Here is a 24,691-nt window from a genome sequence, read left to right on the forward strand (position 1 = left end):
CAGAATTATGGCTAAAATAGTTTGATTTATTTCTGTTTTACTACTTATTTTACATTTAAAAATCCGAGTAATTATTATATCTGAGCGCTTGACATGTATACTTCAATAACTGCGCCTTTTCCCTAAGCCGAACCCTTACCCAGTCCACACAGGATATCCGCTTTTTCTGAAGTTGTAAATTTTCTTGGACAGATTTTTGCTTACAAACACTTATACATTCCTTGTGACGTTAAAGTCTAATTACAAACTCGGAGTACCTCACTCTAGTATAATTTGTGATTTTCTTTATTCCCGATGGACCCAATTTAAGCAAATGTCTTACCTATTATATAGCACAATATCCGGCAGCCAAAGTCGTCGGCAAGGTATACGGATATTATCCGTTCCTTCGTAATCCCGGCGGTCCCAAATTAGTTTCTCGTCTTTCCATTCCTTTAAACACAGTTTAATTGTATTATTTATACGTAGTTCTAGTGTATATTTTTTAAAAAAAGATTCTACCTCGACAAGGTGAAGTTGCAGACATACCGGAAGTTGTAGACTATCCGGTAGTTATTCTAAAACAGTGCTAGTAATGGGTATGACCTTTGACCCTTAAGTGTGACCTTGACCTTAGACCTAGGTTAGAAATATCCACTGAAGTAAAGCTATTTTAGCTCAGTTGCAGTATAAAATTCATTCCGGCAGAAATATCGGTCATGCAATTGGTAAAGTTTATCTGGAAGCCAAATTCTCAGGCATGGCTTTAAATTAACAAAGGGGGTTTAATATTCTCCTCATTTACTTTTATAACGAAAATATCATGTTAGAATAAAATGGAATAAAATATTATTTCAAAGAAAACAAATCAATCACAACTAAGGTGTGCGGCTGTTGAAAGTGGCTCTTATTGTTGTTCTTGTTGAACAATATTGAATTTACAAGATTTTGATATTGTACTGCAACTGTTAGATTTAATTTGACAAATAATTGGTACTACAGATCTCCACAGATCTCCTGAACATTCCGAAACATGCTAATTTCAGCATTTCGATTTTTCATTATCAAACAATTGAACTAATTTCGAACATTTATGCAGCGACAAAATTAAATATGATGGATGCATAAAGAAATTAATGTAAATTTCTTTAAATATTGAGAATAACAAATTGTACTCCTACGGCTATGTCTAAAGTTTGTGCAATAATTTAAAAAAAAATAAATAGCATGGATCGCGGATTATTTATGGGACGTTTAAGGCGATTGATTAGCTTGAAAGACATACCACTTCCATCCACACATTAGTCGTTAGAACTTGGTTTTTCTCATCCTGGAAGTAAACAAGCAAAACATGATTTAAAATGTAATGCTTTATATCAGCACAACAGGCGTTGAAAGTACGATCTAGAAATGCATACGTTTATTGATCGCGGCCGATGTTGAATAGGACAAGTATTTGCACGCTGGGGAAAATATTTCATGATGGACCTGTGAATTCTTTACTTATGGGTGAAACAGGTCTCATAAGCGTAAATACGACCAGCTTCTACTGATTATAAAAACATACCGTACGATTTGTTGTGAATTAACTGTTGTTGTACTTTTAGTAGTTCAACCGCCACCCTTGTTTAAGAGCAACATTTAAAAAACACGTTTTTTTCATCCTAAAGTAATAAGTAAGTAGACTCTCCCAGTTTAATCAATCTAGACGCATAATCTAACTATACGAGCGTCTATTTCACCCGATTTACATTCGGAACATTTTCACGCGTTTCGGGCTTTATCGTATGTTTAACATGGGATTTTTGAACCGTCCAAAGATGTTGGAAATGTTTGTCTCATTGTTTATCTTTTTTTTAATAAAACGTTACTGCTTTCATTGTTTACCACTTTTTTCCACCCTTGTCCGAAAAAACAGTAATGAGTTTGTACACTGTTCAGACAATTGTGCTCTGCTGAAATTTAACCAAACACAAGTTTACCTGCATAAACAGAAAGCATGATATGTCACCATGCGCGGATCCAGAGGGGGCGTGGGGGGGGGGGGGGCACGGGGGGTCCGGACCCCCTCTGGAAAATCTTTAAAAAAGGAAAGAAGACAAGAAGGAAAGAAAATGTTTTTTGAAAAAGGCAACATTAGGACTGCATATAAAGTATATGCGGCTGCTGCTACATACGACCCCGACATAATTCATATTATTTATCTAAAAGAAACTAAGAATTTTACCTTCAAGAAAGCTTGATTTTATCATTTTCCCAAGTTTAACAGGTTAGTCCATAAAACTGTCCCAGAATGCAAAAAATGAAGTGCTAAATTTCAAAATGTCCAGGGTGGGGTGGAAGGGGGCAGGGGATCGGCCCCCCGCTGAGAAAATTGGCTGTGTCCGTGCATGGTCACTATACCTGTCCAGTACTGGACATTACGGTAAACGCTTCTTTCCTGCACAAATGACAATTTCGCAACTTCTGTCCGGTTTGTACATATTTCTGGTTGCGATAACCATTTCACTTGTTATTATAGATGAATTTACACTTGGTCGGTTCTTTAGTATCGGAAGTAAAATTTCGCGCATGCACATTCTTTTGTTTGTTTGTTTTGAGTTTAACGCCGTTTTTCAACAGTATTTCAGTCATATAACGGCGGGCAGTTAACCTAACCAGTGTTCCTGGATTCTGTACCAGTACAAACCTGTTCTCCGCAAGTAACTGCCAACTTCCCCACATGAATCAGAGGTGGAGGACTAATGATTTCAGACACAATGCCGTTTATCAAATAGTCACGGAGAACATATGCCCCGCCCGAGGATCGAACTCACGACCCCGCGATCCGTAGATCGACGCTCTACCTACTGAGCTAAGCGGGCGGGCGCATGCACATTCTAGTAGGTACGTTGTCAAAAAGACATGGTCTCAGAATGTAAACTGGACTGTAAAATTAAATAATTAACCAGGACAAAACATTTTGAGAATTCCTTGCCCGAATGAATGACCTTCTTAAACTTGCAACTAATTAAGTTATGTAGCCACTACGGAATCCCCAAAAGTAATACAGCACAACACTGTCAATTTTAAGTCCACACAGTCTGTCTTCTTTTCTAAGTGAGTACTATAAGCAGCTATTTACGATGGCCAATGACAACCGCAAAGTGAAATGTGGCATGGTAAAAGCTTATTGACATTATTTCTCCTATTCTAGGTAACTCATTCTCATAAATCACTGATAAAAAGAAAGAATCTTTGTACAGGCTGACAAAACAGAAGAAATATTTATACAGCTTTTTGTTAATGGGCAACATAACTCAGTGATGGTCAATAGGACTTAATTTTATGTGGCTGGCAGTCAATCGTAAAAGAGAGACTCGTCAAATATTGACATGTTTGGCTTCTGTCCTCCTCTTGTTCTATAGAAACCTATATTTATACAATTTACAAGAAAAATATATTTCTGTTGCGCTGTTATTGCACTAAATAAAAAAAGACGTTTGGATCCATCACTAAAGCACCAGAAAGGTTTAGCTATTGGGGTATTCAGTTGCCTCTGTGATGGAGTAATCTGGAGTATGATATTCATTTTCCTTAAATATATTTATAGGAGTTAATTCGTTATACGCATGTACAAATGTAATGAATATTTAAGTGTTTGAGTATTATATCAACACATGACCAGTAATTATCACCTTTTTGCACTGATATGAAAGAATTTTGACTGATATTAATGTAGAGAACACGTAATTTCAATCGGAAATTTCCGACTGAATTTAAGAAATAATTTATAGAAAACGATGCTTCAACACTATTTATACACGATGGGTGCCGGTGGGTTGTTCACAGGTCGTAATAATTTCACGAGGAATCACTGAATCTAAGTACGGGAGATTTTTAACAGCTGCTAAGCGGCGCTCAAGATTGTGATAGTTGATAAGATATGCAAGAATATCCTTAAGACGCATAGAAGGCAACTAAGAAGAATAATAGCAGACGTGCTTTGACCAAATAATCAAAAGTGCAACGCTTCTCACACCCCCTAGCACCTGCTTAAGCGCAAATCTATAACTACTGTATAGATGCCACGATCTCGAAGGACCAGAAAAGCCAGTGAAAAAAGGAAATGGTCAACTTTCCATTATACTAAAATCGTTTGTAAAACAATAAATGAACCGTGCCATGAGAAAATCAACATAGTTGCTTTGCGACCAGCATGGATCCAGACCAGCGATCAATACTGTTCGCTTTCAAAAAAGTCTATTGCAATCAGAGAAACTGTTAGCGAACAGCATGGATCCTGACCAGACTGCGCGGATGTGCACGCTGGTCTTGATCCATGCTGGTCGCAAAGTCACTATGTTGCTTTTCTCATGGCACGGCTCAAATGGTTAGCTGACACTTTTCGTGTTTATTTACAATCATTGTTTACGTCTCAGTCTATTTTGCACTTAGAACATTTTGGTGGGTATATTTTGATAGCTATTTATATTTTTTTAGTTATAAAAAAATGTTATAGATCTAAAAAAAATCCATGATTATGAAATTGTAGCGTAAAATAAATCAATGCTTGAATCGAATTCATTAGCTCCTTAGTAAACAACCCCAAATGCATGCATCGTCTTATTTTAGTTTTCCGCACAATGAGGTATCTCCAGAAAACAGTAATAATTCTAATACGAAATGATTACTCATTTATACCAGCATTTCGTTGAAAGAAAAAAAGGATTAGTCTATTCCCTTTTTTTTGTTCAAATGTGAAGAAGCTGTTGACATGGCTTGGAAACGTTATAAAACATCTTCCTTAAGACAAATATTTTCTAACTGGAGCAGACTGTTCGGAAGAGATTTTTCAGAGAACAAGCCTGTGTGCACTAGACTTATTTCAGGATTCCAATCAATGTATCTTTAAAAGACTTTTAAGATTTCTTTAAAATAGTCTGTTCTTAGGAAGACGATTGCGTGTTAATAAATACTATAATCTAGTGTTTTCTGCTCAAGTCAAACTTAATTCAGTAATTGCATTTAATGGTATTCCATCTTTTTGATGGTATAAAGTATATTTAAACTCGTAAATCAACAGGGTTCTATAAAACTATTGTAAGATCATGATATCTTTGCACTGTCTGTTTAAGGATTAGATCTTAATATGAGCCGTGCCATGGGAAAACCAACATAGTGGCTTTGCGACCAGCATGGATCCAGATCAGTCTGCGCATCCGCGCAGTCTGGTCAGGATCCATGCTGTTCGCTAACAGTTTCTCCAATTCCAATAGGCATTAAAAGCGAACAGCATGGATCCTGACCAGACTGCGCGGATGCGCAGGCTGGTCTGGATCCATGCTGGTCGCAAAGCCACTATGTTGGTTTTCTCATGGCACGGCTCATATATCAATTACATCGGTTGCACTGTATGTATTTATGGTTGTACACATTTAATGTCACTCAGCAATGTCCTTTTTAAGTCGCCGGTTATTGTTTTATGAAATATTCTTCACTAAAAGGTTTCTATTTTCATTTTCATATTAAGAATGACATACATCAGAATATGGGAAGTTTCGAAACAGACAGAAACATCTATTAAACATCTCAGATCATAAAACTGTATCATATGAGTTGACGTTTTATTAGTTCGATATAAATCGATTTATTATGCCTACTTTAATTGTTATTCTTCTCGTTAACTTTTCCGTGCTGCTATCTGATTTCTTTAACAACTAAGAAATCAAGTTTATATGCTGAAACAATGTTTATACGATTTCCTTATCTCGTCTTGTTTGTCTTGTCTTATCTTATCTGATAAAAATTAACACCCTCATTTGCTATGTTCTATTTGCTGCGATAATAACTTTTCACATAATTCTGATGATCTGTAAGGCAGAATAAAGAGGTTTTTCATCTGCTAGATACTTGTAAAATGATCGAAAGAAACGCCCGCTAGAATTATTCATATACAATTTCAATTTTACCACTCTTTCACCTTGAAAAAGGTGATTTTGGATTTCATGTAATCTTTTATTATACACACATGCACTTACTTTGACTTAACTCAAAGATTTTCCCCGGTCCCAACTGACCGACAGAGCTATATTTAAATAATGTAATTCACTTACTGAAGTCATAAAAGGTTTTATAGTATCAAAGATTTTCATAGAAATAAGTCTGTCATATGCAGATATTACTTGGCACGAGACATAAAAAGACTGATGAGGTTCAGAACTTTCTTTCATCAAGCCGTGTCAGATCGTATATTAAAAATGTTTCCCCAAAGAATAGTTCATATCTGGAACAGATACTGTGTTGTATATAAAAAGATGGACTTTAAGAAGCGCTTTTCAATGAACGCGAAGATTAACTTAAGAATCATGTTTCAATTTGGACAGTACTATTAACTGTTTAGATTAATTCAATCAGATGTCAGCATAGTTTGCAACTATTTTTTTTAATACATCATAAAGAAACTTGAATGCTAAAACGATGTGTTACTAAAACAAAACGAGTCTTGCAGGTCCGTTGAAAAAAAAGAGTTTAATTTCATATTCCAGTACAAGATGAAGTCTAGATTACAAAAAAAAAGATAAATAAATTAAAAAGCAAACTCGTTTAATGACGAAGAATCGTATAGACAGAACTTTAGGCGATATTCGTTATAAGATCACGTAGTCAGTCTTTTTTCTTATGTGAATTTGCTACGAATATACAGGATGATTGGCAAACGCAAAGTGGAGCACATGCATTAAGTTGCCAATTTTATGGTTTCTGAAAGCCTAATAGGCTCATATTCGTCCAACAGTTTAAATAAAACAGAACAAAAAGTGTATACAGCTTTGATTAATAGATAACACACCTTATTTCACGGTTTGTAGATATCAAATGGTCTGTGACCGGTACAAGTCTGCTAATATCGTCTGTTATTGATAAACTAAGTAATTTTGCATGTGCTCGTGTGCGTGCTTGCGTGAGTGGTTGCCTGGGTCAATGCGTGGGTGCGTGTGTGCACGTGTGTGTGTTGCGGGGGATGCGTTTTAGGGACTATTGCGCATATCATCGCCTTTCGTAAACCTAGTCTGATATCGTGGTATTAAGTGCGACCTAAGTTTCTAAAGGATCTTCTTACAGATTGCTGGCCAGTGCGAAGTAATATTTTTCATAACTAAAGAAAAAACTAGTTAGTGACTGAACATATTTATTTACGTCTCTTCAGGGGAAAGTTCAATCTGTTATATCAAGAAAATTCTTAGACACAGAGGTGTTACTTTCAATTCAATAAGCAATAGTTTGCAGTTTATTTCACCCTTGTTGAACATGTAAATAAAGATACAATATAACTAAATGTTCACAGAAATTACATGTATTTAATAAACGGGTTGTCAGAAAGCAAACGGACCGCATAACAATGTTTGATGTTTACTTTAATCTGTGAAATAAAATTTTACGAAATTTAAGCTAAGAAATGAATATACTTAATATTATTATGCTAAAATCTTCTGATTAAAGGTATATAACCGCTATCAAAACTTTTAAGGATAGATATGTATGTAATAAAATGATTAGTAGTTAATTTTAAAAAGTTAATACACCCAGAAATATATGTGCTCGATCTTCCGCGGAATAATATTGCGCGATAATTCACTCCACTGCATTTTGTTTTCGACACAAATCTAATAACCAATAGATTCCTTGCTTTCCTAATAAAATTTAACTTGTAAATGACAATAAAAGAGGAGCAATTTTATGTTACAATTAATGATTTTTTTTCATATTCAATACATTGTTTGCTTTGTTAATAAGTTCAGAGCGGACACAGTGGTCAAGTGGCAACACTTTCTGACTATGAAACCCGGGCCCCAGCTCCTCCAGTAACACTGTTTTTGGCTATGAAACCAGGGCCCCAGCTCCTCCAGTAACACTGTTTGACTATGAAACCAGGGCCCCAGCTCCTCCAGTAACACTGTCTGACTATAAAACCAGGGCCCGCTCCTCCAGTAACACTGTCTGACTATAAAACCAGGACCCACGCTCCTCCAGTAACACTGTTTGACTATGAAACCAGGGCCCCAGCTCCTCCAGTAACACTGTTTGACTAAGAAACCAGGGCCCCCGCTCCTCCAGTAACACTGTCTGACTATGAAACCAGGGCCCCCGCTCCTCCAGTAACACTGTCTGACTATGAAACCAGGGCCCCCGCTCCTCCAGTAACACTGTCTGACTATAAAACCAGTGCCCCCGCTCCTCCAGTATCACTGTCTGACTATGAAACCAGGGCCCCCGCCCCTCCAGTAACACTGTCTGACTATGAAACCAGGGCCCCCGCCCCTCCAGTAACACTGTCTGACTATGAATCCAGGGCCCCGTTCCTCCAGTAACACTGTCTGACTATGAAACCAGGGCCCCCGCTCTTCCAGTAACACTGTCTGACTATAAAACCAGTGCCCCCGCTCCTCCAGTAACACTGTCTGACTATGAAACCAGGGCCCCGCTCCTCCAGTAACACTGTCTGACTATGAAACCAGGGCCCCCGCCCCTCCAGTAACACTGTCTGACTATGAAACCAGGGCCCCCGCTCCTCCAACTAAAATTAATAACATTGGGATAAGAGTCCTGTGTATGGGCGCTTTACACCTGGCAGGAAAACTTATGAAATTGGAGCTTCTTCTGTATCTTTCTCACTGTTTCCTACGGAATCCTGTTAGTGCCATGTGAAATTACGTCCGTCGACCCTCAAACATTTCACATGGCACTAAAAGGATTCCGTAGTTTCCTTCGCCTTTCAAAATATAGTCCAGACAGTATATCAAGCGTACTCTTATTATGCAGTGAACAGCCATTAATAGTTTATTTCACTCCCGTTGACCGTTAACATGTAAATGAAGCAAGAAAATATGCCAAGCTTCGGCGGACTATTTCATAAAATTGTATATTAACTACTAAGCAGCAATTTAGTAGCTCAAACAAATAAACTGAACGTATAAAGTGATCTCAAAGGACGAGAAAAAAATAATAACGCTGAATCCATATACAGGGAGACTTTTAACGGCCACCATACGACCCATAAACTGTTTTTACTGAAAAGCAAAGCTAGATTTGAAACAACTGAGTTTTCAAATTTGTCTAGTTGTTTTTGTGATCTTGCGTGTGTGTTGTCGGGGTGTAGGGTGGGAGAATGTTTTATGTTCTGGTCCTTCATGATCATAGACCTTTTCAGTGTATCTCGAAGAAGAAATCCACTAAACTAAGCGGCTGTAGCTTAGAATTATTGCTCAATTCGTAACTTTTCATGAACTGACTCAATCAAACCAATTCTGCTGTTATGTTGTTTGGTTGCGTTCTATGCCTCGAGAGGATCTTTTTGAAGATCTTATTGTGAACAGTTTTCTACACTCAAGTAACATTACGAAAAGCGGACGAAACGCGAACCGGTAGAGAGACGTCCAATAATTTATAGGTCGTAAGTGAAACAAGAAATATCTTTAAAAATGATGGTCGGCGAATTGTAATAAGGAAAGAAGTTTATGAATTTTTCATCTAACATTCATCTTTTATCTAACATTTTTCAAATTGCAAAACTAAACACCGCACTTTAACAATTTAAATGGTTCTCTTTTAATTTTTCGCAAAGGTTTCGTAGGGTTGCAATTTTGTTTCGTTTATCCTTAGACGAATAATTACAGCAGTAGTTTGATGAAGATTCATGAAGCGGTTCATGAGAAGAGGTCATTAAACGTATTTATATTTTTAGCTAAACTGGTCCCTATCCCCATTTGTAACAAAATAGCAGGAGACCTTACGATATTGTTACACATCGAGTTTGATAAAAATCCATTACATTTTAGTGGTTAATGCGAAGAAAGGCAAATCTACTTTTAGCTATAGTGGTCCCTAATAGGGCCCAAGTTCCTATATAAATAAATTTGGAAGAGGACCTTATAATGATGCTCCAGACCAAGTATGACAAAGATCCACCAAGCTGTTCATGAGACGCTGTATAAAGGCATTTCTAGTTTTAGCTCTAGCAGCCCCTAAAAGGGGTTAAATGTCCCAGCTGAACAAAGTTGGCTGCGGGCCTAATAAAGATGCTACAAATCAAGTTTGATAAGAATACTTGAGAAAAAATCAATTAAAGGATTTTTTTATTATTTATTTTTATTTATTTCTAAAATAGGCCAACTGATCCCGCTTTAACAAATGCATATTCGCTATTCATGAATATTGGACAATGACGTCACACCTATAAAAAAGTGAAGGTCAAGCAAAACATACAATTGTAATTATTTCAATATTTCTGTTTCATAAGCAAAGTTTGACCGTAGTCATATCACATAGATAAACTGTATGCAGCGTACCTTCATTTCAGAGTAATGAGATTCAGTCATTATATAGCATATATATAATAAAACAGATTTCAACTGAGTTCAATATTTGCATACCATACTAAAGAAAAATATTCATATATAATAATAAAACAGTTAAATAATTATAACAAATATATCAAACCAATCAAGTACTCATTTTAATATGCAATCTGAATAAGTCACAAAAGCAAGAAACCTTTTCATATACAGACGACAATTGTAACAAAGAAAATCTTTTAAAAAGCACTTCTCTACATAAAAGACTCTTATCACACCTTTATTCATGTGATACGCAGACCGTATTCAGCTCTTTTTTTAATTTGATATATGTTGGTATTTGAACAGGTTTTTATCATATTTATTAAACTTACTTATCATTTTGAGATATATCAATATTCTTGCTAAATATACTGAGCCAAAGTTAGCATTAAAACTGTGAACAACGTCGTTTAGGATAAACGCTTTGTCTACATTTCACTCAGCGTAGCACAATCAATAGAGTGAAAGAAATTGACACTTTCGTCCAATCAGGCAGAGTGTTGCATAAATCTTCCATTTTGATAAATTATCTATAATGCGTTATCAAGTAGTTTGATTTGCAAACTGAAGTCACGTGGCATAGGTAACGAAAACGAATTTAGACGGCGTCGCCGAAAAAGAGTACTTGTGAGAAAACCGATAGAAAGTATACTTTCTTTTTAGAGAAAAAGGGCGTAAGTAACAGTTTCGACCATATATTTCTTGGACGTTGACATAGATTAAACTGAACTCCCAATAGCCAACATAATTACAGTATGGGGATCTTAGTATGCGAGTGTATTTGACGGAATATAGTTGCATAATTTGAACTTAAAACATTAAAGAGATAGGCGAGAAAATATTTCAGGACTAAAATGCTCTTGCATCTTAAAATTCAATTGGGTTGTCAGTGGAAAGTGACTTCAGATAGATCAAAATCAAACGTTGTGATAATATATAATCAAAATGATTTGCTTTTCTTATTCGTTATCTGCATGTGGCATATATTACTAGACGATAAAAGCAACAAAACATTATAAAACTAAAAACAAGGTTTTGATGAATGTCTTTGTTACACAAGTCTCTATAAAAGCCAGCATTTCAGACACAGAGCTTGTCGAAGACATTTAATTTACAATATAAAAAAGCCATACAAAAGAAAAACGCTCGAGACATTCGATTCCGGTATTTTAATCCGTTGTGATCAAGCACCGGTACCTATGATTTTTTATACAAATTTCCGTTTTAAACTTGATTCTCAGTCAGTACACAAAGTTTTAAAAAAAATCTGTCTGTAGGAAAAATTTTGCCTATATACATACAGGAAACTGTCACATGTGCCTTTAAAATACTTTTGACAGAAGTCTTTTTAAATACCGACAAAATGCTTTCCGTAGGCTATACTGCAACTGTATCATAAACTAAAAAAAATGTCTTAATCTCGTTTCAAACTTTGCTTTGAAATTTAATAGTAATTTAAATACACTTCTGAGACGATATTTTTTTCTTATTCTTCAAATGACGTCACATATCCGCTATGAGATTTAAACGTCAATATGGAAGCAGAACTACTTTCTATGCGATACAGGCTTCTTTTTTTTTGGATAGGCCTACTGATCTTTATCGAATTCTTGAAAAATAACCAAAAAAACATGTCAATAAAGTTGGAAGTGTTTTGAGTATTTTATTGCTTCAACACGCGTCAAATTATTCACATGGTGCTTTTATTGCTTTTATTTGATATTATTTTATAAATTTCACAGAGCGTTTCAATCTATTATCATGTAAATCTTAACTATTCTAATAAAAAGAATGCCTCTCTTGTCTGATGGTTCAGGTCGCTGACTACGAATCAATTTCCCTTCACCTACATGGGCCCGAATTCTCGATATGGGCGAAGAATTCTTTAAAGTGCGGAAGTCAGCAGTAAGTCAGCAGTAAGTTTAATATCTTTTATAGCATCGGAGAGACACTAACAAGATTTAATATCCCGCAATTTTAATGAGGTTCGAAACAGTGTCTGTTCTAATTTCAGTACATGTACCATATTGCTGTTTTATAAATATGTTTTTACCAACATGTATTTGAAATATCTAAATGAAATCATAGACAGCTGAACAATTAGCAAGATGGACACGATTGATTCTGCTTTTGCGACCAGTGTAGCTCATGAGCAGCCTGCACATCGGTGCAGTCTGATCAAGATATGTACCGTTCGCTATTCAGTCAGTATCTTTTTGGTAAGCACCCCTTTTAACAGTTAACAGACAAGTTCATTATAGAAATTTAGGTAAGGGTTAAACATCAGCAGAGGGTATTGGAAACGCTGCAATCTTTCCTCTTTTAAATCACTGCTTTAATGAAATCCAGCGTTCCGTGACAGAAACAAATAATCTTTGTTGTAACATTTGGCTTTTGGGAATAAAATTCAATCTTGAAATTGACAAACTGTTGTTTCAAACAAAAAATTTAAGTCTTAGAATTCAAGGTTATGAGATTTGTATCGAGAAATTTGTACGAGTTTGGAATCGCAAATATTTCGCGCCTTTAGGAGCACATTATTATCTTGCGATAGGACGGGTCCATATTTCTTGAAGCAAATCTAGCAAATCTTTTCGTTACAAACACATCTTCACTTTTAAATAATATATAGATGATATAAAGTTGTTCCTTAGCCGGACTAAAATAATACATAACTTTTAAACTAGATAACATGAATGAAATGGACGTCACAAATAACGTCAGGCATGTGATATGATATTTAGACGTCGTCAAAATGTAAAACTTTTGACGTTTTCGGTTTTATTTTAACTTTAATGGAGTGTAATAATTGTGTATAAAAGTACTGCTTTAGCTTAAATCTTCTTTTTAAGAAAAAAAAAAACAATTTTATTAACGTAATATCTTTTGCCTAAACTCTTTGGCATTTTTTTTTCAAACAGTGTCAGCAATGAATGCATCATGAATCTTCGTAAAAGTGTATATTATTATCAATTTTAAGCACTGAGGTCGCCGAAACGTCTGTGTGATTGTTTTATTACAATTGCTTTCCATTTTTGTCCACCATCTCATGAATTTCTTATTTGTAAAACAAGTTTGCTCTTAACGTTTTTCCCATTACACGCCGTCGTAATACAAGGAGAAACAGCAGTATAACATTTAGTGTTATTATACCTCAATTTTATCTACAATGGTCAAATCCCATTACCAGAAAAAGAGATATTTTGACTATCAGAAACATTTTCAACATTTTTGACACGTGACCAAGCCAGAGTGACTGTCAGGTCATGTGACCACACTGATATTTTGAATGTCATATAAGGGCAAATAACTGCTTCAGGTTTTTAGTCAAATGATTGCCTCCCTTGTACACAATGTCATATAGTAATGACGTCACTATATTAAATGTGTACACAGGCGATTACCGCGCTTAAGATGAAACTGTTTAATTAAACACATTATTTTAAAAAAATTATGTGCTTAATTTTGTTCGGTATAATAAAATATATATCATATGGCAGCGTGTGTGACATTGATATTGTCAACCCTCGAAACAGAATGTCACCACTCGGCTTTCGCCTCGGGTGACATTCTGTCCTCGGGTTGATAATATCAATGTCACACACGCTGCCATATGATATTTATATATTGTTAACTTGTTATCAATCACTATGTTCTAACGTGTTATTTGCGTTGAAAATGATTGAATTAGAAGTGTGCGCGTGAGTGTGTGTACGTGGGAGCGAGCGTGCTTGTTTCTCCCCACCAATAGTAATATTATAAAATTTCGTTTTTTTTTTCTTTAAGTTTATTGCAAGAAAATATCTGACGTGCGTATGTACTGGGTTGAGCTTTTAAAGCAATTGAACGGATTATTATGGAAACTTTAGATATTACAGAAAATGTTGTTCATATGGAAAATTAATGTAAATAAATCATTTATATTTATATTTATATTTATATTTATTTTTTTTGAGACCGACTGAAAGACCGTGAGTCAGACAGCCAAACAGACTATTAAATATGCGGGACATATAGTTTCTTAAATTAGTTAGAGTGGTCACTGGAAAGTTCTTTGAAAGAGCATCTCTTTATACAGAGCATACTTTGGGCGAATATTATTTTAATTTGTGATTTGGCAAGGCGCAAAAAGGGTCTTATTAGTAATATTTGCAAAAGACAAATTTCTATGAAAATCTTACATACGTCTAAATCTTTTATGACTTCTGTAGCACAATGACATTATTAGAATGATTCCTTATTTCAATAGATCCGACTTTTACCACCAGATATTTTGGGGTTCCAGGGCACTTGTTTGGCCGTTTTTGGGGCCGAATATGGGCGCCATTCCTCTCATAAAATAATATGATTCCCCCCTTTCTCAGAAGAACATTTCCCTGATAATAGGTGGTTTGACACAACTAGATATGAACTCTCTTTCAAGTTATATTATAGTGCCTTTAAGGAAGGTTACTGCTGCAATATAGTTACATTTAGTTAGAAATGAAGGAAAACAGTATTAATAAGTGTGAAAAGTAGTAGTCTTATATGTAATATATTATATGGCTAAAAATTTCCCTTTTTGTCTTAAAACGATGAAAAGTTCCCCTTTCTGAGATATGAGTACCTGTCCCCAAAAGTTGTCTAGTGCCCTAATATTTCTTTAAGGTATATATCTTTAAAATCAGTTTGAACAACGATATATATCAAAAGGACACTTTTTATAATGGTCAATAATCAGCACTTAAAGAGAAAAGTGCAAAATTGAAAATTATTGAAATATCCATCTATGTCTTAATATGATGTATGCTTCCACTGGATTATATATATATATATATATATATATATATAAAGGTGTCTTATTTAATGCGGTTATTCAACCAAAGGCCACACCTTAAAACGGATGGAACAACATTTTTTTCTAGCTGAACCCAAAACATATCGTATATTTTCGCTTATAAGACGCATTTTTAAGAGTCATATTTCCAATTTAGAGAGTGTGAAACTTCTTACAAGCGTTTACTACAAGGGCATTAAAAGAAAAAGAAACCCCAGATTGCATAAACGGAGTCTTATAAGCAAGTGCGTCTTACAGGCAAACATATACGGTATCGAATTTCCCAGCATCCAGGCTAAACCAATACTGCTGGATATAGAAAAGATATAAGAAAAAAGACTCAAAGTCGAAATATCAAGTGCGGCCGAGCGTAATACATGTAACCAAACCTGCACACCAGCGCGCCGCTGACCCGTGTCAGAGTACAAGCTGACTGCAAAAGCTTTTGTTTTATCCATTAGAAGTTTTTAAAAACATATAACTACTTTATATTATCACAAAATTCTTTTTGATTAAGGTATTTAAGTATCATATGTCCAGTCGAACAATCCAAAGAAAATGTTAAATGTTATTTATGAATCCTCCGCGAGTTACGAGATTAATATTTAGTGTTGACATACACATAAAATAGGAAGGGGCATTTAAGGTTGCTGAAATGAAGTTTGATATGAATCACTGATTACCTTGTGTTGTTTAATCTAGGAGTCATTGCAGGGTCCACAAGGAAAGAAAAAGCCGAGTTGCCTTTTCTCACCTCAAGCAATAGTGATCGCTTAAAGGAGGTAGACTGAAATAATTTTATCTACTCGTGTTTTTTATAGGATAACGTGATAGAAGACGTGATGCAAAGGCCATTCTTTACAATGACATAAGAACACATTTTAGTCATAAATTCTGCCGAACCATGAGAAAACCAACATAGTGCGTTTGCGACAAGTATGGATACAGACCAGCCTGTGCATCCGCGCAGTTTGGTCAAGATCCATTCTGTTCGCTTTTAAACCCTATTGCAATCAGAGAAACCGTTCGTGAACAGCATGGATCCTGACCAGACTGCGCGGATACGCAGGCTGCGCAGTCTGGTCTGGATCCATACTGGTCACAAACGCACTATGTTGGTTTTCACATGGCGCGGCTCAATTATTTGTTATAATCATGAAACGTATTTACATAACAGACTCGTTATCGGAGGCTAACTTATTTTGTTCATGATGTCTAATGTATTATCTTGTATTTTAAAGGATGTATTTTATTCATTAGTTCGTGTTTTACTGCAATTTTCCGCCAATATCTGCACTAAGAATTTAATTCTGTATGCTATTATCTCAAATAGAAAACAAAACACACATTTCCCCCAATCAAAACATCTAAAGTAAAAGAACTGTGCCTCGAGATGAACGTGAATTTATGAATTCAAAGCAATTTATATAATCATAAAATTTTAACTCCAGTAACTGTTATATTTGTTAAAAGATTTGAGATGTTTTATTGATGTTGGTGTTTGTTCAAAGCTGCGAGGCATGTCTGAAGGCATGTCTTTCTAAGAAATCAATATATAATTGTGTATCATTTCTTTTGATGATATTATAGTAATTATGTTTTATTTCTTATCTCGTGTTTTGAATTGAATGAATTGAAGACATGTTTAAGTCATAAACAAATGAGCCGCACCATGGGAAAACCAACATAGTGGCTCTCCGACAAGCATGGATACAAACCAGCCTGCGCATCCGCGCAATCTGGTCAGGATCAATGCTGTCTGCTTACAGTTTCTCTAATTGCTATAGGATTTGAAAGCGTACAGCATGGATCCTGACCAGACTGCGCGGATGCGCAGGCTGGTCTTGATCCATGCTGGTCGCAAAGCCACTATGTTGGTTTTCCCATGGCGCGGCTTAAAATGTTTATGAGATAAACACGCCCGGCATTGCCAAACATTTGCATTTAACTTGATATTTTCATGTTCAAATATTTTCTAAATCATATGATTAACAAAAAAATTGCATGACACTAATAAACCGGAAGGAACTTTTATCTAGGCAATAGAAAGTATAAAGAAGATACAAATCGTTGAAGATTTTAGCGCTTAAATTTTCATTAATCGCTATACAGAACAATAAGGCAATAATATTTTCGTTTGTTAATGTTAGAGGATACCGTCAGGTACTTACTGAAACGCATTATTCAATAAGATATACAATGAGTTAAAAATATAAACCATTCTAACACGATCCGATTCATTTTTCTATTAAACAAAAAAGGCTGAAAACAGGGAATTATTATACAACAAATCACTGTTCTGACGTCACAGTTATTATGTCATGGCGTCAAACGGCATAGCGGCGCGCTGGAAAAGAAACCTTTTGAAAACGGGCAAATACTTAATGAAAGTCGTCAAGGATGTCCTTAAAAATCTTTGGTCACGTGTTAGAATCGAAATAATATATGATCTCATTTAGTGATTTGCTCTTGAATAAATCATTGTTTGTCGTTCAGATGCGTATTATTATATCACGCAAGCTGCGCCCTCGTGATATAATTCCTTCGCATCTGAACTCCAAACAATGATTTATTCAGCGACAAATCACTAAATGAGATATATTATTTCTTAATTATTACATATCTGAAATTAGTTTCCAATGAGTTGCAATAAACAGCGATCGTGCAGTATTTTTCCATATTGACGTAGAACGCTTTCATACCAGACGCAGAACGTTTTCTTAACGTTGTTTTGGAAAGACTCGCGTGACGCCCATGGCGTCCATGCGCACGTTGCAACAACAAGTTTACGTCATTTTCTCGGAAAATATTAAAGCGCGTCAGTTTGATTTGTTTATTACATTTTCGGAGAAATTCTGTTTATACTTTTCCTGTCTTTCGTCCCAGAACGATAATTTATGCATAAACTAATTATTTGATAGTGGGTTGGTAATAAAAAAAAGGTTATCAACTTTGTATATTGCTCCTAAAGTCCCACATTATTAGCGCTGCAGAACTCGCGCATATATCCACATACAAAGTTAATAACCTATCAGTATAGCTCCTGGCGATTCACAGTGTATCACAGTGTTTGTCAATAATATTCTGCTGTCCCTTCGCATGAACTACAAAAGAAATATATATTCACTTCTCATATTGATGATATATTTTCTCTCCATTTGTTAACAATGTTATTTTTATAAACCGTTGCAAGATGTTGTGTACCGAGTAAAATAATTACAAATGTGCTGGGAATTCCAAATAGGATATTTTTCCTCTTTTAATGGTATTGATCATTGTTGTGTGACCTTATCGGATGACATGAATAAAAGTTTTGCAGATTAATACAGGAGGTCATTGAAAGGAACAGAGAAATTGGATCTTTTATTCAGATGACCGGAACTTAACTGGAATAGCCTGCATTTCAAAGACAGTGACGCCCTGACAAGGCCGTACAACAGAAACTTTCATTGTAGAGGACCTGTTATGACCCTCAGCAGTTTCCATTCGATTCTATATTCTCCGCATGCGGTTTCAGCATTTTCCGTGCGATAACGGTTTCTTTGTATGCGATTTTTCCATGCGATCACGTTTTTCCATATGCGATTTTGTGCATTTTCCGTTCGATTACGTATTCCTTGTATACGGTTTCGAAATTCTCCCTTCGATTTCATACATACTCCCCGTATACGGTTTCGGCATTCTCCGTTCGATTACGTATTCCCCGTATGCGGTTCCGGCATTTTCCGTGCGATTACGTATGCCCCGTATACGGTTTCGGAATTTTCCGTACCATTACGTATTCCCCATAAACGGTTTTGGCATTCTCCGTGCGATTACGTATTCCCCGTATGCGGTTTCGGCATTTTCCATTCAATTACGTATTCCCCGTAAACGGTTTTGGCATTCTGCCTCCGATCACGTTTCCCCGTATACGGTTTCGGCATTCTCCGTGGGATTATATATTCCCCGTATACGGTTTTAACATTCTCTGTGCGATTACGTATTCCCCGTATACGGTTTTGGCATTCTCCGTGCGATAACGTATTCCCCGTATACGGTTTCGGCATTCTCCTTGCGATTACATATTCCACGTATACGGTTTTGGCATTCTCCCTTCGATTACATATTCCCCGTATAAGGTTTTGGCATTCTCCGTTCGATTACGTATTCCCCGTATGCGGTTTCGGCCTTCTCCTTCCGATTACGTATTCCCCGTATGCGGTTTCGGCATTTTCCGTGCGATTACGCATTCCCCGTATGCGATTTTGGCATTTTCCGTGCGATTACGCATTCCCCGTATGCGATTTCGGCATTCTCCGTGCGATTACGCATTCCCCGTAAGCGGTTTTGGCATTTTCCGTACGATTACGTATTCCCCGCATACGGCTTTGGCATTCTCCGTGTGATTACGTAATTTTCGTATACGGTAATCGCGAAATTTTCGTATGCAGTTTCGGCATTTTCCGTGTAATACGTAATCTCCATATGCGGTAATTGCGAAATCTCCGTATGCAGTTTCGACATTCTCCGTGCGATTACATATTTTCGCAAACGATTTTTACATTCTACGGTTGTTAAGAAATTTCCTGATATAAATCATTTTGTATTGGTCCATCCTATCCAACTTTCTTATTATGTACATGTACAGGTATTTGATACACGGGACGTATGGTCTTTTTGTCCAGTCGCTTATAGTGTTTTGAAAGGGCATCTCCTCATACACAACACAGTATCTTTGCCGATTAAGCCTCATACTTTAGGGGAAATGTTTTTAATCTAAGATCTAATACGGCTCGATAGAGGGAATATTAGACTCTTTATATTCCTTTGTCGCATTTCGTCAGAAGTAATATTTGCAACCGGCAGATTTCTACATCTAAATTTCTTATGTCTACAGTAAGTGAATTACATTGTAAAGTGATTTGTTATTTCCATAGCTCCGTCATTTTTCCATCAGACATCTCAGGCAATTGCGGACTGTAATGTTTTATTATGGGAAACATCTTTGAACTTGATAAAAATAAAGGTCTGTAAAATATATCATTCAAGGATATTACATTAATAGTTTTACAAGAAGTTAAAAATCAGCACATAAAGCGAAAATGTGCATAACTGAAAGTTATAACTGATAAAAATAAAACTATAAAGATCAACAAAGTCACGCTATTAACTGTAACAATAGTTTTACAGTTTCTTTTATTGACGTTTCATGAAAAACAAATATAAAGCGGATTTCTAATACTTGTATGTTTGTATCCGGTTAAAACACGCTTACGCCAAGATGACGTCACGTTAATGTGCGATGACGTCAATGTTTTTGTAGTTAAGTAAAGTGACGTCAAAAAGAGATAAAGTGAACGTCTAATTCATACATATAATGATTACAAGATTTCGCTGTAAACTACCATGTACTAATTAACCCCTAGCCTGCTTGCGACAAGTTGTTCTGCCTTTGTGCAGGCTGATCATTTTCTGCACTGTTCGCTTTCAGGCAGTAAATTTCCGTGAACACCCCTTTGAATAATAAGTTATATTGCCCACGTTGAATGATGGACCAGTCCATTTCAGAAATTAAGCAGGGTGGAGGTTAAGATTTTCCATTGCATCCTTTTATCCAACTAAAGATTTTGCTTAATCCATCTGGAGTTGATGTATCCAATCAAGCCTACATAGGGTTGTCGTAAATACCTTCCAAGCTTCCAGTCTAGGGCTATACTTCTGACGATAACACCAATTCGAGAAAAAAATAAGTTAGCACTAGTCAGGGCAATAGCTGCGAGCGGAAATGAACTCTTATCGCCACTGACTCCCTTTGGGCCACAAAATCTTTCACTTCCAACGTTACAAATTTTGAGAATGATGTCAATGCTTGATATTATCATACTAAACCTGTAGAGAATTGGAAATGAGGCATTAAATTGTAATATGTGCAGGAACAATTCAAAGAAAATGTTATTTATGAGTCGTTTATGATTTACAGAATTAATAATAGAACCTGAATAATATCCGAATAAAGACAAAGATATCTGATGTCACTGAATTGAAGTTAGTAGATATTAACTTTTGATATTGCAACAATTTTGGCAACTGGTGTTGTAGGTTGATGATAAATTATTTTAATGCTCAAAAGGAAAGAGAAACAAATTGTTCCCTGTCACCTTAAACAAAATGGTGATCCAATATAGGAGGAACAGGCAGACATAATGTATCTGCTCGTGAATATGATAACGTAACTTGATAACAGATTAAGGTGATTAACAATTACATAGTAACGCATTTGAGTGTTTTTCTATCAATATGTATTTACCTCACAGATTCATTATCAGAATATTTTGTCCGATGTATTGTAATATATAAAGCAGACCGTTTTTAGCTCGACTTTTCGAAGAAAAAGTAGAGCTATTGCACTCAATCCGTTTTTGATGAAGTCAAATATCTCTGTTACTTTCAAAGCTATTGACTTGAAACTTAAAGTACTTTCAAACAATCTGTGTTTTTGAGATGCAGTTCTGAAGGCATGTCTTTGGATGGAATCAATGCGTTTATTTAATTTTCAGTTTATCTAAATTTCCTGGTTTTTGTTCCATCTTTGATTGGGCAGCATAGTGGTTTTGATGTCCAGCTTTCTGTCATTATGTTTGATATTATGTAAGTACTAGATTGATATGATTTCTTTATAATCTAATATTTTGATATTTTATGTTTATAAATCAAACATAGTATTATGTAGTAAACACGTGATTGGAAAATAAACGCGTCTTGCATTGCCAGACATACATCTTTGTGTTGTCGTGTTGAATGTTAGACCATAAGACTTATGAACCCTTTTGATATAGAGCCTGCTGTTTTATTTTGTCTTGTGGTAGTTCCTGTGATATGCAGGCTCCATAACCCCAAATTCCCTTTCTAAATTCCAGTTTGTTTAGTTCTGCCCATTGTTCTCCATGTGCACCGCCGTATGAACACATCTGCGATGTCTCTAAATTGCTTTTTGTACTTGTAGCATGTGTTAATGTTGAGTACTGCTCAACCCGGGGTTAGAGGGCGTGGACGTAGCATCATTTTCCACCACCGTCCATTTACAGGCTCATTCAAACCGAGTCTGCAACAATTCCGTTTTTATTTTGCTGAGCGACCTGTCGGTATCCTCCGATGTTAGCAAATAAAATCACGTTTCTCTGAAAGCTAAATCTCCAAAGGTTTGTTTGTTTCATATTATATTAAGAATGGCATGTCTTCAGACATGCTTCTCTTCCACAGGTTCTTTGGAATCAATACTATAAGAGTATTATTGGAGTTGATATGTTATGAGAATTATATAATTTGTTCTATAGGACGTTCATTGAATTGTTAAACTTAAGTCAACTCGAGTCATCTTTATTTATATACTAGTCTGGGTTTAGCAACAAAAAGCTTGCATAAAATGTAATAAACTTTTACAGCCTACTTAATACAGTAGGATACTTGATACATCAGCGCAGTCTGGTTAGGATCCATGCTATTCGCTTTCAAAGCTTATTGCAATTAGAGAAACTGTTAGCGAACAGCATGGATCCTGACCAGACTGCAGATCCATGCTGGTCGCAAACGCACTATGTTGGTTTTCTCATGGCGCGGCTCAAATGACATTAATAGACGAATAGTTCAAAGATAATAAACGCTTAAAACACATTAAAATACGCCAGACATTGAAACAAATTGCAGTTTCGACAGGAAATGACGTCAAAGGAAGAACTGAAAATGCGAACATTTATACTTCATATATATTAAAATAAAAGACAACAGACCCTGATAACGAGTCTGTTATGTAAATAATTTTCGAACAATTCGTGTTAATAGCAATATTTTGCACTCGAATGTGTTTCTATGTCATTATATAGAATTGTTTTGCATAATAACGTTCTTATCACAGCCAAGAGTTGATATATTCACCCATGTTAAACCGTGCTCTCGTATATATATGTGAACAGTTTGGTTTGAGCTAAGAGGTAGTTATTTTTGTCTTTCCTATGACATTAGAATGGGAAACGGCTTTGGAAAAAAGAAGTAAGAAAAATTATTTGAATACCACAAGTTGATAATTTTTCACAAGAAAACCAACACAGTACGTTTGCGACCAAGCGTTCAAGCTATGAATATTCTGCGATAAACAACGGTTGATACGCGAACTGGTAAGAGAGCATTGTGACGACAATTTTGAAGTTAGAATGTCACATGACGTACGTTTCATTAGATATAGGAAGCATTTTTTTTTCAAAATATATCTATGGGCATTTAAGATTGAAATCGATCAAGGCCATCTCGCAATTTATCGTCTAACTTACCTCGGTTCATGTTTCAGATTCTTAGATATTAAACAACATGGGCTAACGTCCTCGAGGTTCGGTTCCTGCGCATCTGAACTCTAAATCGTGATTAATCATGCCCTGACTAGTATTCGATATTAAATTATTTTTACCTAAGTTGTTGTTAATGTTAACAGTGTCGACCCTGACTGGCTGTTGGGTAGGTATAAATTGCCCTCGTTGCGGGCTTGACTGGACCCATCCAGTACAGATGGATTTAAACAAATAAGAAACCTTAGATTGTGTATAAAGATGCGATGGGTAACGTCAATTATAAAGAGACAGATAAAAAGCTCGAGCCAGCAGCGGGAGAAAAATGAACTATTACCGTATATTTTCGCTTATAAGACGCATTAATAGGAGTCATATTTCCAGTTCAGAGAGTGGGGAACATCTGATATGCATGTACACAAGGAAATTAAAAGAAAAAGAAACCTCAGATTACATGTCTGAACTTCTTATAAGCGAGTGCGTCTTATAAGCGAAAATATACGTACGGTATGTATTTATCACATGTTTGAATCCGCCAAGTTGACGTTACGTCTTTATGCCATTATGGAACTTCTGTTTTACTTGCTTATCTTGAAAGAGGCATAGCGCCGCAATGCCGATAAAATAAACAAAAATTATTGTTAATAGCGTGTTTACGCTGATTGTTTTAGGATCATAATTTCAATAATGCACGTTTGTGCTTTTATGTGATGATTTTTTTTTTTGCTTCTTGAATACAATGAAATAATTAAAGTTCAAATATGTACCACGCAATGAACCATTACTGTTCACCGGAAATGACGGAGTTATGAAAATAGTAAATCATTTCAACAAAGAAATTCTTTTACTGTAGTCATAAAAGATTTGTAGACATCTGCCACTTAGAAATATTACGTCTGACAAAATGCGACAAAGGAATAAAAAGAGTCCTTATTAGATTGTGAATGAAGAAACATTCCCCTAAGATAGGTAGAAACAATGCTGTGTATACGGAAAATTCCCTTTAACCTTTAACCTGCCGCCGAGAAGTGATTTTGCCTTTGCGACCAGTGCAGACCAAGTCAGCCTGCACTAACGTGCAGGTTGATCATGGTAATGCACTGTTCGCTTTTCAAACCCCTTCGAAGGATAAGTGGTATTGCCCATGTTGCCGGAAGTGAATATAAATATGCTTGAATGAAAAAATTTTACCAAATATGGATGAG

At 35.8% G+C, this 24,691-nt stretch overlaps 1 protein-coding gene across 1 annotated transcript in view; it reads right to left on the reverse strand.

Annotated features, from left to right (window-relative positions):
• Positions 1-24,691, reverse strand: part of LOC123542517 (neuronal acetylcholine receptor subunit alpha-10-like) — a 38,163-nt gene that overhangs the window by 9,278 nt on the left and 4,194 nt on the right. Inside the window, exons 2-3 of the mRNA XM_045328415.2 lie at positions 1,265-1,309; positions 323-432 (exon numbers count right to left, since the gene is read on the reverse strand). Coding sequence (XP_045184350.2) covers positions 323-432; positions 1,265-1,309 — 155 coding nt within the window. The remainder of the gene's footprint in view (positions 1-322; positions 433-1,264; positions 1,310-24,691) is intronic.

The sequence above is a fragment of the Mercenaria mercenaria genome, chromosome 19 (assembly GCF_021730395.1).
Source record: "Mercenaria mercenaria strain notata chromosome 19, MADL_Memer_1, whole genome shotgun sequence".
Taxonomy (NCBI): Eukaryota; Metazoa; Mollusca; class Bivalvia; order Venerida; family Veneridae; genus Mercenaria; species Mercenaria mercenaria.